The 14,743-nt window shown below is 39.0% G+C and overlaps 1 protein-coding gene across 1 annotated transcript in view; it reads right to left on the reverse strand.

Moving 5' to 3' along the window:
• The window catches only part of acad11 (acyl-CoA dehydrogenase family, member 11), a 244,274-nt gene that overhangs the window by 219,467 nt on the left and 10,064 nt on the right, over nt 1-14,743 (reverse strand). Inside the window, exons 5-11 of the mRNA XM_072560417.1 lie at nt 13,114-13,266; nt 11,306-11,439; nt 8,840-9,000; nt 6,068-6,224; nt 4,951-5,025; nt 4,604-4,783; nt 2,379-2,482 (exon numbers count right to left, since the gene is read on the reverse strand). Of these exons, the coding sequence (XP_072416518.1) occupies nt 2,379-2,482; nt 4,604-4,783; nt 4,951-5,025; nt 6,068-6,224; nt 8,840-9,000; nt 11,306-11,439; nt 13,114-13,266 (964 nt within the window). The remainder of the gene's footprint in view (nt 1-2,378; nt 2,483-4,603; nt 4,784-4,950; nt 5,026-6,067; nt 6,225-8,839; nt 9,001-11,305; nt 11,440-13,113; nt 13,267-14,743) is intronic.

Below are 14,743 nucleotides of genomic sequence, written 5' to 3' on the forward strand. Positions count from 1 at the left end.
GACCAGAAAATTCTGATGAAAAAACATTGACTTGGAACATTGGCCTGGATTTTCACAGAACTGGGAAGACTCAATACATGTGCAAACAATTGCCAGCCGGACATTAATCACTGGATTCCTGTTACCGGTGCCTTCAATTTTTACTAGTATGTAAGCAAAGATGAAAGTACAGTGAAAACAGTTCAGAGAAGGTTTCACAGATGAATACCTAAATTGAGGGATGGGTTGTCTTGTGGAGGAAAGGTTGGATAGGCTGGACTTGCACCCATTGGAGTTTCGCAGCATAAGATGCAATTTGATTTGAAAAGGATGTATCCTCTGACGACAGAATCTAGAACAAGGAGCCACTATTTAAAAATAATGGGTTGCCTTCTTAAGACAGATGAAGAGAATTTGTTTTCTCCCACAGGATTGGAGTCTTTGAAACTCAAAAGGCAGTGGAAACAGAGTATTTAATATACATAAGCATAATATTCTAAGGCAGAGGTGCACAGATTCTTGGCAATAAGGATGTGAAACGTTATCAGGATGATTGGGAATAAGGAGTTGGGAATCAAGTCAGCCACGATCTTATTAAATGGTGGAGAAGGCTCGAGCAGCCAACTGGCCTACTCTTACACATAACTCATATGTTCACAAACATGTCCATTGCAAGCTGAGGGCGCAGACTGGTTTGGGTCATGTGCCTACGTCAACAATATGACCAGCTCCAAAAGGGAGATATGCATCTCCTAGGGCCCCCACAATTTTTATGGACTTGAAGGAGCTTGGTAAAGATCTTGGGATTCAAGATCCCTTAGAACCATCATCCGGATAAGGGAACCTTTTAATTAGCCAAGTTCAAAAGGTTTCCCCCATATCCATCCCACTTCAGTTTCCAGAGGATTTTTTTTTAAATGCAACAATCCAAATGAATTAAAAGTTAGTCAAGTATGAAGATACTCATTTTTGATTTAGTCATTGTTCTGCCTGTCATAGAGTCATCAAGACGTACAGCAGAGAAATAGACCATTCGGTCCAACTCGTCCATGCAGACCAGTTATCCTAATCTAATTTAGTCCCAGCTGCCGGCACCCAGCCCATATCCCTCCAAACCCTTTGTATTAATATTCTCATCCAGATGCCTTTTAAATGTACCAGCCTCAACCACTTCCACTCACAGCCCATTCCACACATGTACCACCCTCTGCGTGAAAAAGGTGCCCCTTAGGTCTCTTTTATATCTTTCCCCTCTCACTCTAAACCTTTGCCCTCTAGTTCTGGATTCCCCTACCCCAGCGAAAAGGCCTTGTCTATTTATCATATCCATGCCTCTCATGATTTTATAAACCTCTAGGAGGTCACCCACCAGCCCCCACGCTCCAGGGAAAACAGTCCCAGCCTTTTCAACCTCTCCCTACATCTCAAATCCTCCAACTCTTGCAACATCCTTGTAAATCTTTTATGAACCCTTTCAAGTTTCACAACAGCTTTCCCATAGGAAGGAGACCAGAACTGCACGCAATATTCCAAAAGTGGCCTAACCAATGTCCTGTACAGCCACAACATGACCTCCCAACTCCTGTATGCAATACTCTGACCAATAAAGGAAAGCATACCAAACGCCTTCTTCACTATCCTATCAACCTGCGACTCCACTTTCAAGGAGCTATGAACCTGCATTCCAAGGTCTCTATATTTAGCAACACTCTTTAGGACCTTACCATTAAGTGTATAAGTCCTGTTAAGATTTGCTTTCCCAAAATGCAGCAACTCGCATTTATCTGAATTAAATTCCATCTGCCACTCCTCAGCCCATTGGCCCATCTGATTTGGGCAGCACGGTGGCACAGTGGTTAGCACTGCTGCCTCACAGCGCCCGAGACCCGGGTTCAATTCCCACCTCAGGCTGTGTGGAGTTTGCACGTTCTCCCCGTGTCTGCGTGGGTTTCCTCCGGGTGCTCCGGTTTCCTCCCACCATTCAAAGACGTGCAGGTCAGGTGAATTGGCCATGCTAAATTGCCCGTAGTGTTAGGTAAGGGGTAGATGTAGGGGTATGGGTGGGTTGCGCTTCAGCGGGTCGGTGTGGACTTGTTGGGCTGAAGGGCCTGTTTCCACACTGTAATGTAATGTAATCTAATCTAATCTAATCAAGATCCCATTGTAATCTGAGGTAACCTCCTTCGCTGTCCATTACACCTCCCATTTTGGTGTCATCTGCAAACTTTCTAACTATACCTCTTATGCTCGCATCCAAATCATTTGTATAAATGATGAAAAAAGTGTCCACATTCTAAATAAAATAATAATGTTTATTATAGTCTGGTTACAGCAGACAAAACATATTATAGTATGTAAAAGGAAAAAGATATTTTATGAATGTTAAACTATGTACATACCACTTGGAGAGCAAAAGTGATTTTCCCGAGCCTGGACCACCTGACACCAGAAGTGGAGGAATAGGTGCAGGAGCTGTCACCAGTTCATTCAGCCGAGCATAATACTAAATAAAAGTTACAACAAAGACCAGAAAACTTTGTTTCACATTGGCTGCATTTCATTTTATATCATTGTGCTTTGAAGTTTTCTTTGCTCTGAAAACCATTACAAATGAGTGGAAAATATAAACCAAACTAAGCATTAGATGAACAATTTGCATAATTAACCCTTCAAGCGTGAGATTATTTTTCTGATAAGACAAAGAACTACTTTATTGAAAACTAGTGAAATAAAAACAGTTTTATATTTCTATAGATTTTAATAACTTATCATTGCATATTTGAAGTAAATATGTTTTATTATTATTAATAACAAGCTTAGAGTTAACCAACAATTTGACAATGATGTGTGTCATGAAATAATAATCTATTCATGTAAATTTACAAATTATTAGAGATAATGCACAGAATAAATTTTCTCCAATCGTGTATAAGTAATGTCAATTTCCAAAACGCTAATACAAACAATTGAGTAGTCTATTTATATAGTTTTGTCATTGATGGCAATGCAGTTTAAATACTATGCACAGATGCAACTGAAGTTAAGCACCATTAATAGTTTGCTCAGATGTTAACTGATAAAGGTTGAACCATTACCAGGCTACAATGAAAAGCATTAGTTCCTTTGACAGGATGACTATTAATATTATTTCAGCTTCTGATGTATGACATTTGAAAACTACATATACAGATAAAATACAACAAGTGATTTGTAATTTGTTGAACAATCTGACATTTATCCTAACATTCTAAATGATTTGATAACAACTTATTACATACTTTTGTCTGGATCACGAATGGCACACAGTAGGTTAATACATCTCTTTACATGGTCTAGACTGATAGACTCTGCTTTATGGTTTCCTGAGCATTAGGACCAGTGTTTAGAGGCAGCAATTCCACAGTATAAGAACGTAAGCAATTGGGAAAAAAAAAAGTCTGACCGAAGGGAGGATAGCAACGATACCAAGTTTAATCAGTAGCATAATATATTGAGATCTTTACAAGCAGGTGACTGTGATGAAAGCAACACTGGATTACATCAGATGGATTGAAACCAGTCAGTGACACCAACAACGTAAAGATAATTGTGAATATTATCAATTTTAAATTCTCTTGTCTGTTATTGACCTTAAGGTACTGAGGGGTTACTTTGCTAACACTATTAAGTATGACTTTACCACTCAATCCTCGAAGGCATTTCTGAGAGACCTTACTGTGCACAAAAAAGCTGCCACTTTTGTCTGTAATGCAGTTACCGCATTTTATTTCAAATTCATGCAGCATGTGAAGTATTGTGTAAAGGCAATTTCTTTACTTAACATTCAGAAATTTCAAATCAATAACGGTAACATATCTGTTATTCATATTGTCCATGAGAGGAACACAAACAAAATTCACTCATAGTCCAAGAGTCATACAGCACAGAAACAGACCCTGAGGGTCAACCAGTTCATGCCGACCATAATCCCAAACTAATCTAGTCCCACCTGCCTGTGCTTAGCCCATATCCCTCCAAGCATTTCTTAATCATATACTTCTGCAAATGTCTTTTAAATTTTGTAACTATACCTGCATGCACCACTTCCTCTGCAAAGTTCATTCCACACAGTAACCACTCTGTTACAAAACTGCTTCTCATGTTTTTTTTTTAAATGTTTCTCCTCTCACCTTAAAATATGCCCCCAAATTAAAAAATAAAAGTTCTCTCTTTTGGAAAATGTTAAGAAAACTAAGGGAAAATGACAAGCTTCAACATAATCCATGGCAGACAAGAAGGTAATGGTAACTTCCAATCTAGGTCATCCCCTTCAAACAAGGCACAGACTTGAAAAATCACACTAGTTTAATAATGAATCCTCCTCACAGGATAGGTATGCAGCACCACTTAAAGTAATCGCCCACTTGGCAGCTATTCTTTGCTCTGTTTAGTCTGTACACTCTAAAGCAGGAAATTACTCCAATCCACTACAGAGTGATCCCTCATGTTGATGACTACAATATTCATTTTTATTCCATTTTAAATCATGTTTAGGGTTTGCCATTTACTTTGAGCACCTGTATTTCACCGCAATGGTTATGTAATTTTTAAAAGAATGTTATCGTGAGCATAAAGCGAAGAGTACCTTCTCAAATCCCAATTCACAGCTTGATCCAACTGCTACTTGAAAAGCTTCTAACTGTTCCTGCTCATCATGCATATCCCAAATTGCATCGTCAATGTCCTCCTCCTCCCAGTTGGTGGAATCATCCTCAATTCCAGAATCTTTGTTTTCAAGATCTGTGCTTCCCCAACCCAGCAATTCCTAGACCAAGGAACAATGATTTGAATAAAAGCATTAAGTGATTGCCTTCTTACAGCCAGCAATGCTGCTGAGGAAGACTAAAGATAATGAAAAACACGATGATGTATGTCAACATACAAAGAAAAGTCTGTGGTCATTAACTCATCATGTTGTAGTCTGTACAGCACCTGTTTAATAAGCTTTTCGACTTGGGAAAACACTTTCTTTGCTCCCTCCTCTGCACTTCCATCATGCTCAATGATCTAAAAAAAGATAAGAAAAAGTTGATAATTTTAAAATCAATATTAAACTTATGGTTTTAGCATAATCCCTGTGCAAACAGCAAGTGATACTCAAGTGTTTAAAAATATGAACAAAAAATTGCTGCAGCGTTGAAAAAAATTAGTGTTTGCAAGTCCGCTCTGTCTGCTGACATAAGCATGGGAACTATCTTCACAGAATTACTACTGCCTGACTGATATTATCATCATCTGCTCCCACATTGGGAATGCTTCTCAATTCCAAACGCTGTATTTTTAAGGGATTCAGTAAAGTTAAATGTATTGTTTTAGTTTTTCTCAATTATGGTGTATTTTTTTAAATAATGAATTCATCTTTACTGAAATTTACTTAATCTCAAGATAGGTCCTAGCCGTCACTCAGCGCAGACAAAATATCTGAATGTCTGAAGCACGTTTCCCCAGGTTGGGTTTGTGGAATTGTAAATTGGCCCAATTTTGCGTTCCTATCACAACAGCAAACAGTTAGGCTGCAACATCAATTGATGTCAGCTGCAGACACATGGTGGAGATCATAAGTTCCAAGTTTTCCCCACAAATGTTCCCCAAAAATCTGTCTGCAGCGCATGATTCCTTTAAGATTAGCAAACATCCACGATTGTGCATATCTTAAATGGAACATTGCTTCTGCGAAGCTTGCAGTAACATTTATACCCTATGGTGATGCATTCCCGATTGCACTGGTACATCTTAGAGGGAATACTGGTCTCTATTCAAACTGAGATTCGTGGACAAAACAGGGGCTTTCCATTACCTTTGTTTGGATGCAGAGACCTTGCTACAGTGCCTACTGCTCTCCAGGCTGATGTATTTTCCAGTTAAACCACAAAAGGCCAAAATCCACCCAAAGTGTCAATTATCACCTTTGTCTCCATCATCAAAAGCAAACAAAGCAGCTACATCGAGTGATAAGAGCAATAGCAGACTATAAAACATTGTGTTGTTTAGAATAAAAACAATGAATGCAAGGAGTCTCCAGTTAGTGCAAATAATTCCAACATGTTACCTTTGCTTTTTGGTTTTGATGTGCATCAGACAGTCTGCCAATCATCTGGAATACTAAGTCTGAATTCCCACTGCTCTCCTCCAATCTGTGGTATATTATCAATGGTCTAGTGTCAGCATTCTTCAGGAAACTTTCTTCACAGTCCTCTTCTATACACCTGTCATTAAACAAAACAGCATTGGATTTCATGTGAGAGCAGGTAATGATTACAATTCCTCAGCATATTTATACATTGTACATCGACTACTTCAAAATACTCCTTTTAGGTTGGAATTCAAATATAAATAGAATTAGTCCTATCAACATTAGCATTTGAAGCCAGTTATGCCTTTGTGATATGATTCCACCAGAAAAGATCTCAGTTAACAATTAAAGAAATATTAGTCAAGAAAATAAACATTTTGACAAAATTGTGTGTCTTGGGCTCATCAGGGCAATTTGTAAGAAAACCAAGGTCAAATTCTGAACAGCGTCCAAGCCTGAATGAGACTCCACAATGGGTCCAAATATGATAAATAATCCCGAGTGTGTCAATAACGATCAATCTGATACTGTCAGTTGGGTCCACTATATGGCAGACTTGCAAATACTGTATGCTATGTTAATGTACTGGTCCTATTCTTTGCAGAAAGAAAGATCGCATACATCCACTGTCCCTGTTTCAACTGGACAAAACAGATGAGAGCCTTGATCTGGTTCATTCCTCAGGAGAGTGCCTTGACCATAATCAACCTGCCTAGATCACAGTTGAATAAAGCTTGGCACTTGACGGTCAGTCATCATCAACTATCACATTCCCATAGCAACACCTTTACCAATCAGAGTCCACTTGCCAACCAATCAGCACATTCTGCTCACATAGTATAAATATGTTGTTCCCCTTTAAGTTGACATGCTTGCAAACTATCCTGATGAGTTCAAGACCGCTTCAAAAAACTGTTTTCAAATAATACCCATGTAAGAAATTCTATAATCTACCTTTACACCACAAAAATGAGTGAAAAACATCCCCCACTTTAGTTAAGCAAACCCAAGATTTGTCTTTTTCTTTCTTGGTGTGGAGGACACTGAATAATGAAAAATTATTATTCTACACTCAGGATAAATTAAGTATTCCAAAAATAAGTTTAAGATTTAATTTCCACAGTTTTTGCTACACTTTACAAATAAAACTCAGAATAAAGTACAATTGCAAATCATCCAACTATGTAAGCTGCAAAAACAAAAACAGAAGTGGGCTTTTATCACTCTGATCACTGACTATTTCCATTTTTATTGGACCTTGACATTTGAAATGGCAAATCAGAAAATAAGGCAAGAAATAGCGTTATTTTCAAACTTTAATAATACATCATAAAATTGACATTACTAAAATAAAAATAACCACTAAACATATTGCAAAAAGCTGTTACTTTGAATGTGAAAGAACATGTAGACACATCATTGAACACAGGGGCACGACTGGTAGCATAGTGATTATGTTACTGGACTGGCAATCCAAACACCCAGATGATCAAGAGACATAAGTTCAAATCCCTTTAGAGAAAATTGAGTTCCATTCGTTAAACGAATAAGGAATTTAGTAAAGTGCTCTTAAACCTACTGAATCACCTTTTTTTTAAAATGTACTATCGGTTCACTAGGAAAGGAAATCTAATTGTCAGCGACTCCAGACCCACAGTTATGTGGTTGACTTGAAACTGCCCCTGAGATGGCCTGGCAAGCCAATCAGTTGAATTCAAAAAGGCAGCTCATTATTATCTTCTCATTGGCATTTTTGAATGGGCATTAAATTCCAGGGACATACACACATAGTGAAACCTTTAAATAAAGTGTAATGAGTTAAGACCAGCCTTATCCTTCAGGTGAAGCAGTTTCCTTTATGGTGGGGGAATAATTTGACTAGGAGTTATAAATGCAATCCAGTCCTCATTTCAAAGTCTTACATTTTGTTTTTACTTTTACATCTTTTGAAGTATAAACTCTACTATCCACATTTATAGTTAAAGCTGACCATATGAACATAGTTAGCTATACTGTATTAGCATTGCCCCAATAACAGGCATTGAGCTGCCTTCACACAAACGTTTGGTAAAAGCTTGGAAGTCACTGTTGCAAAGCAATTCATCAATCTAACCAATGTGTCAATAATGATTCCCATCAGGAAATCTGGGATACAGCACATACTCAGACTGAATGAACAAAATGTAGTTCCCATATTCACTGATCTAAATTAAAAACATCAAGCCCTAGTCCATTCTTTTGAGAAAGGCATGGTCTTTCAAAGGAAGTTGTCAATAACAGCATAATAATGCCAAAACAATTCAATGGATATATTTACGTCATGAAAAATTTAACATTTTCGTTCAAATTTTTGTTTAGAACTAATCTTTGATATTAAAAATCTCTTTCTAAGAGGACCTGAAAACAAAAGAATTCAGAAAGCATTATGTGCAAATTCTGACAATCCACAGGGCAGGTTGCCAGTGCAGGCTTGGTGATTGACAAGGTCCATTACAAGGCGCAAATAAGAGTAGAATTTATAACAATATTGTTATAAAGCTGTGGCAAACATAATTGGAAGTCAAGAATCAGTAGTAGTCTCATACAAATGCAGAATGCACATATATAATTTTCTTCTCTACATTACCTTTAACAGCAAATAAATGGGCTAATGCCTCAGTTAACAGCACCAAGAAGACTTTAGTGTGAATAGACGCAATCACAATCACAATTTCAATTCTATACTTAACAGTGCAGAACTCTCCTTACCGAGGTAAAGCAGAACCCAGAAGGAAAAGACACAAGGAGCTTTTCTCTATCTCTCGTTTTCTCTCAGCTAGATACTGACTGGCACACTCCACTGCGAACTGTACTGGAAGAAAAAAGTTCCCAAGACTCTCACACATCATTTGCAGCTTCGGTAAATATTCCTAAAAGAAACAGACAACACATGTTGTAGTAAAATTAAACTTCAAGCCAGATTGAAAACAGCAAAATTGATTCTGCTCATTTAAGGGCTTGCAAAACCACAGCATTCGATCAAAGAGTGAGGAAAGCTCTCACCCAGAACAAAATCAGCAGCTATTTACCCTTATTATGATGATGAAACAAAATCATCTTCCAAAGTCGTGTTTTATGAATCCAAAGACATGCAAGTGAGTGCTTATGCTATGCAAGTACTGTCAATGGCATTCTGAATCCTAGACATTTCTACACAAGATACAGGTTAATAGCCCGAGTTTGAACCTGCTGAAAAGCCAAATTGGTTTCTAGATTTTCCATCAAAATCCTCTCCCTAAAGAACTCCATTCCTCAAAATACAAGAGTGAAAAGAAAGCAAAACCTGCATTTGCATCATATATTTCACCAGCTCAGTAGCCAATGTAACATCTTGAAAAGTTCAATAATCGTTGTAATGAAGGAACCTCAGCAGCCAGTATAGCAGACTTTCACAGCCAATAGTGAAATAAATTATCCATTTTCGATTTAGATTTACTGTCACATGTACATAAAAATACAGTGAAAATACTTTTGTTTATTATACACCAAATGTTGCCATGTTCCAGCGCCATCTTAAAACAATTAATACAATATAAGATTTTAACTGCAATAGAATTCATCTTTCTCTTTTCTTCTTGTTCCTCCCCCGCTGCTCCTCCTACTGGACATTTGCTGGAATCTCTGAAATGGGCTCCTGGGTCCTGCACGGGCTCTGGAATCTTGGTTACAGGTCTCCTCTGCTGTCACTCCCGTGACCTCTGCATCCAGGCTGGATCCACGGGCCTGAGAATGTGCGGGTTCCGTACCTCTCATTCCCCTTCTAAGGCTTCTCCCGACACTGCCGCCAGTTCACCTTCCATCCTTTTCACTGATGCTTCCACTCTTTCAGGTGCCTGAGCCTATCTATCTGCGGACCTGGAGCCTCGCCTCAGCCTGCGTGTCTGGGCTGGGTGAGGCAGCTTGGGACTTGCTCCTCGCTCACCAGGAGACACGGTCTGGCACCTCCTGACATTGCTGCCACTGCCTTTGGAAGCCTGCTCCTTCACCCAACCCCAGGTTTAAAAAGAGAAAAGAAAAAAAAAGAAAAAGTAAAAAGAATACAAGGCGAAAAAAAAGAAAGAAAGACCAGCACAGATGAGCCCCAGCTCATCCCTGTTACGTTTTTAAATATAAAATCTGAAAAGGCTGGAAATACCCAGTTAAATTTTGGCAGCATCTGTGGAGAGAGAAACAGAAATATAAACTCAGTTTCTCCACTGATTCTGCTGATAATCTGCTCGATAATTCTGCCATTCGGCTTTTATTTCTGATTCCCAACATCCGAAGTAATCTGTTTTTTGAATCTTTTTAGGTGTTGACTGAGGGATGGCAGGCATGAGACTACAATCTCAGAGAATTTACACTGCTGGCAGCAACTCTGACTAGATTAGGCAAGTGACATTTTGAACCTCCAAATACGCAGGTTATATTATTTACCTAAATGCACGTAAATGACACGAGACTATGTGAGAAAGCTGCATAACTCAAGAGTATAGAACTTGTTTTTCCCTTAGTTATGGAGTATCTATAACAACGCTTAGGCCATTGGAATGTAGATTTTTGACTGAAGCGGTTTTTCATATCACAGTCATGATCATGGCTGGAGTCCTCCAGCCCCCCATTTAATGAGAACTGTTTACATGTGAGCTTGGAATGCTGAAAGAATATTCAGCCAACAGGAAATATATCGCTCACAGGTTCAATTAAAGGAAGCATCACTGGACCGTATTTTATTTTAACAGAAAACCCCTGGAAGTTAGATCTTCCACCACAGAGAGTAGTATCAATGCTATATCCAGTTGCCAAGTTTGACAATTTCTTCTCGAGTAGTAGTGCTATGCTTCAAACAACCACTAAAGAAACTAGCAAAAGGAAGGGGATATTACCTTCGATACCATCATCACAGGTGAATCCCATCGTGTCCACGTAGCATCCACGCATTGTACATCCCAACATTGATTATGTGATCTTGATGTACCAAGATCAGTTATAACCACTCCCCTGCGATTTTGGATCTGAAATGACTGCATTCAGAGCAGATCACGGGCAGTAAAATAAGATCTTCTTCCTCTGTCTGGTTCAGTAGTGTTTCATGCTTAACCACAGATCCAGAAATAGACACTGAACAACTACCCAATCCTTTGATGCAAATGACCATGAGGGTACTAAACTAATATTCGATAAATTGTGCCTTACTTGTAGAAGCAAGTCCACTTCAGGCTGTGTGTCTGCAGAATTCATGAGATAACAGCGCACTGTATTGCTCCAAAGGGTCTGAGGAAGAAATGATGTCGTCTGCAGCAAGCTTGCCATAGCAGCATCCCAATCATCTGGAAAAGTCAATGCAACAAAATAAACCCCCTCCAAAATATGATTCACATATCCTACTATTCATCTACAGTAACGGTTTCATTAATGGCTTTAAAACAAGTAAAGAACAAAGCACATTCAAACTTTTGCTTCATTTTAGACTGAGGTGCAATTTCAATAAGTCACACCCACATGACGTACGGTCACTTGGTTCATGCTAAAACTCCAAGTTACTCCCTCTCCTAGCAACAACTGCTTTCTTCCACTACCACTGACACAAGTCTGGGATTTCTACCAAATTAATTCTAAACTTACGCTTTTTAACAATCAACTCAAGTCACTGCCCTCCACCTACATCTGGCCTCACTCAATACTTCACAGCACTGTCCACTGACAATTAAAAGTGAAAACACAAACGATGCTTCCAGAGATGTTGCAATTCATCATTAACTTCATCAAAATAGCATCTCATGTTCAGACACACCTTTGAATATCATGAAGTTCCTTGACTTACATGGTAGATATAAATAATACAAACTAATCAAACCACAAAACGTTAACTCAACAACATGATAAGCATTGTTGTGGTTCTGTTCGCCGAGCTGGGAATTTGTCTTGCAAACGTTTCGTCCCCTGTCTAGGTGACATCCTCAGTGCTTGGGAGCCTCCTGTGAAGCGCTTCTGTGCTGTTTCCTCCGGCATTTATAGTGGCCTGTCTCTGCCGCTTCCAGTTGTCAGTTCCAGCTGTCTGCTGTAGTGGCCGGTATATTGGGTCCAGGTCGATGTGTTTGTTCATAGAGTCAACATCGACCTGGACCCAATATACCGGCCACTACAGCGGACAGCTGGAACTGACAACCGGAAGCGGCAGAGACAGGCCACGATAAATGCCGGAGGAAACAGCACAGAAGCGCTTCACAGGAGGCTCCCAAGCACTGAGGATGTCACCTAGACAGGGGACGAAACGTTTGCAAGACAAATTCCCAGCTCGGCGAACAGAACCACAACAACGAGCACCCGAGCTACAAATCTTCTCCCAAATGATAAGCATTAGTTGTCAGTCACCCCTAACACTGAAAACAAATGAGTCTCAATCCTTCACACGTTAATTATTGGTGGAAAGGTTTCTCATGTCAAATGGATTTTGTTTTCAACTTTTATCCAAATTCCTTTTTCTCATCTCTTTATTTTACTTACCGTACCTGTGCTGACATTGAATTAATCCGTTATCCATCATAACTTGTATAATCATCTCAGTCCTAATGTAGTGAAGTTCATGATGCTTCAATCGCTCGCCTTGAGGAGGCACACAGTTGCTTGCCCCATTTTTTCAGGCCATGGACGCCCAGTTTCCCTCACTGAACTGTTCACAATCCTGATATGTTGCCATGCAAAGATTCTAAAAAGCTTTGAAGTTGTCACTAAATGTCTTGCCTGGCCGCAGCAAATTATAGGTAGTGCCAGGTTCCACCCTGGAGTCTGTATACAAGTTGGTACACAATGCAAGACAATGGAAATCAGCCGTCATAAGTTCAGGAAATGTTTGTATGTCAGGTCTTTAAAAATTAAAATCCTGTATGGGATTGCAGTCAAAAGGATAAGTACTCGTAAGTCAGGGACCCCCTGTACAGCCTAATATATGTAAAGCTGTGAAAGGAATGGTATTACCTCAGTATTAGCAACTGATAGTTTACCTCGATTAACATTGGCAAACGGTCCTTCGACATCTATGGAACTATGTGCGAGCTCTGGACCTCGGAACGTCTGTTGAAGCTGTATCATGCTGCCCAAAGATGGCTCACTTCCCAAGACCCCACCACTCCAGTATTCACACTGAGTGCCTGTGGCTGAAAAGTTCAAAGACAGTGTCAAGCTTTAAGGAGGTACAACTAATAACATAACTGAAACACAAAGTCTGGTCTCAACAGAACCAAAAAGAAATTTAAATTGCTGACGTATGCAGAATCACAAATCCAACGTCATACATGCAGCACCAAAATGGAGTAATTGCATATTAGCACCTGAATTACAAAGGATCCTACACTAGGCCCATTTTGGTATACACTTAGACAAATATTTGCAATAATTCTCTTAATACTCGCCACTCCTACTTTGCAGGAGTTCCTCAGGGGATTGTCCTAGGCTAAGTAGAAAGTATCTGCTTGGACTTTCCTCACATGAAATTGGAACACCAACAGGAGCAAACCATTTTGTCCTCAAGCCTGTTCTGCCATTCAACCGTGAATCTAATCTGTAATTTAACCACAATTGTCCCATATCCCTTGAGACTTCCGACAGATTTTCATCATGTAAAATTAAATTTAATATTAATCAATTGATCTAGCAATTGATTGCAACCTTCTGCTAATGTCACATTGATTTTATTTTAAAATTTCTTGTACCAGAAATACTTACCCTATCTTCAGTACCACTAATTCACATTCTGTGAGAATGCAAATGTAATTTTCCAATATCACAATGTTATAAAGGAGATGGAAGTGGTTAAAACAAAGACAAGTAAATACTTGTCAGAAGGATTTATAAAACTTTGTAACATCATGATTGAGAATTCAGCTATAAGTGATGGAAAGCAACTCTAACAAAAAGATCAAAGTGGATTACAAAACAATTAATTACAACAGAAATAGAGAAACAAGTCAGGCAGTCATGATACTTGTAGACTCTTTAACCATCGCAAACATTTTAAAGTTTATTTCAGAGTAGAGAGTGCATAGGGCAATAGATTTTATTAATTAATATATGTTTCACCTAATATTTAAAATCTGCCATCATGACTGCAGATACTATGAAGTGACTGAGTTTAATAAAAAAAAAGAGATGATATTGTTCTGTCCTTAAGTATCAACTCAAGCAATCGACACCATTCCAACACATTCCTTCTAGATGACAGACAGGTTTTGGGGAGTCAGGAGGTGAATTACTTGCTGCAGAGTTCTTAGCCTCTGACCTACTCGTCACCCCTATATTTATATGGCTAGTCTAGTTCAGTTTCTGGTCAATGGTGCTTCCCAGGATGTTAATTGTGAGAGATTCATTGACGGTAATGCCATTGAATGTCAAGGAACAATGGATAGACTCTCTTTTATTGGAGATGGTCAATGCTTGACACTTGTTTGGCATGAATGTTATTTGCCATTTATCAGACCAAACCCGAATATCATCCAGGTGTAGATGCTTTGGGAAGTGGACTGCTTCAGAATCTGAAAGGTCATGAATGATGCTGAACATTGGACAATGGCCAGGAAACATACTCACTTCTGACCTTATGATGGATGGAAGGTCGGTCACTGATGAAGCTGGTGA

Source organism: Chiloscyllium punctatum, chromosome 41 (assembly GCF_047496795.1).
Source record: "Chiloscyllium punctatum isolate Juve2018m chromosome 41, sChiPun1.3, whole genome shotgun sequence".
In the NCBI taxonomy this organism is placed as follows: Eukaryota; Metazoa; Chordata; class Chondrichthyes; order Orectolobiformes; family Hemiscylliidae; genus Chiloscyllium; species Chiloscyllium punctatum.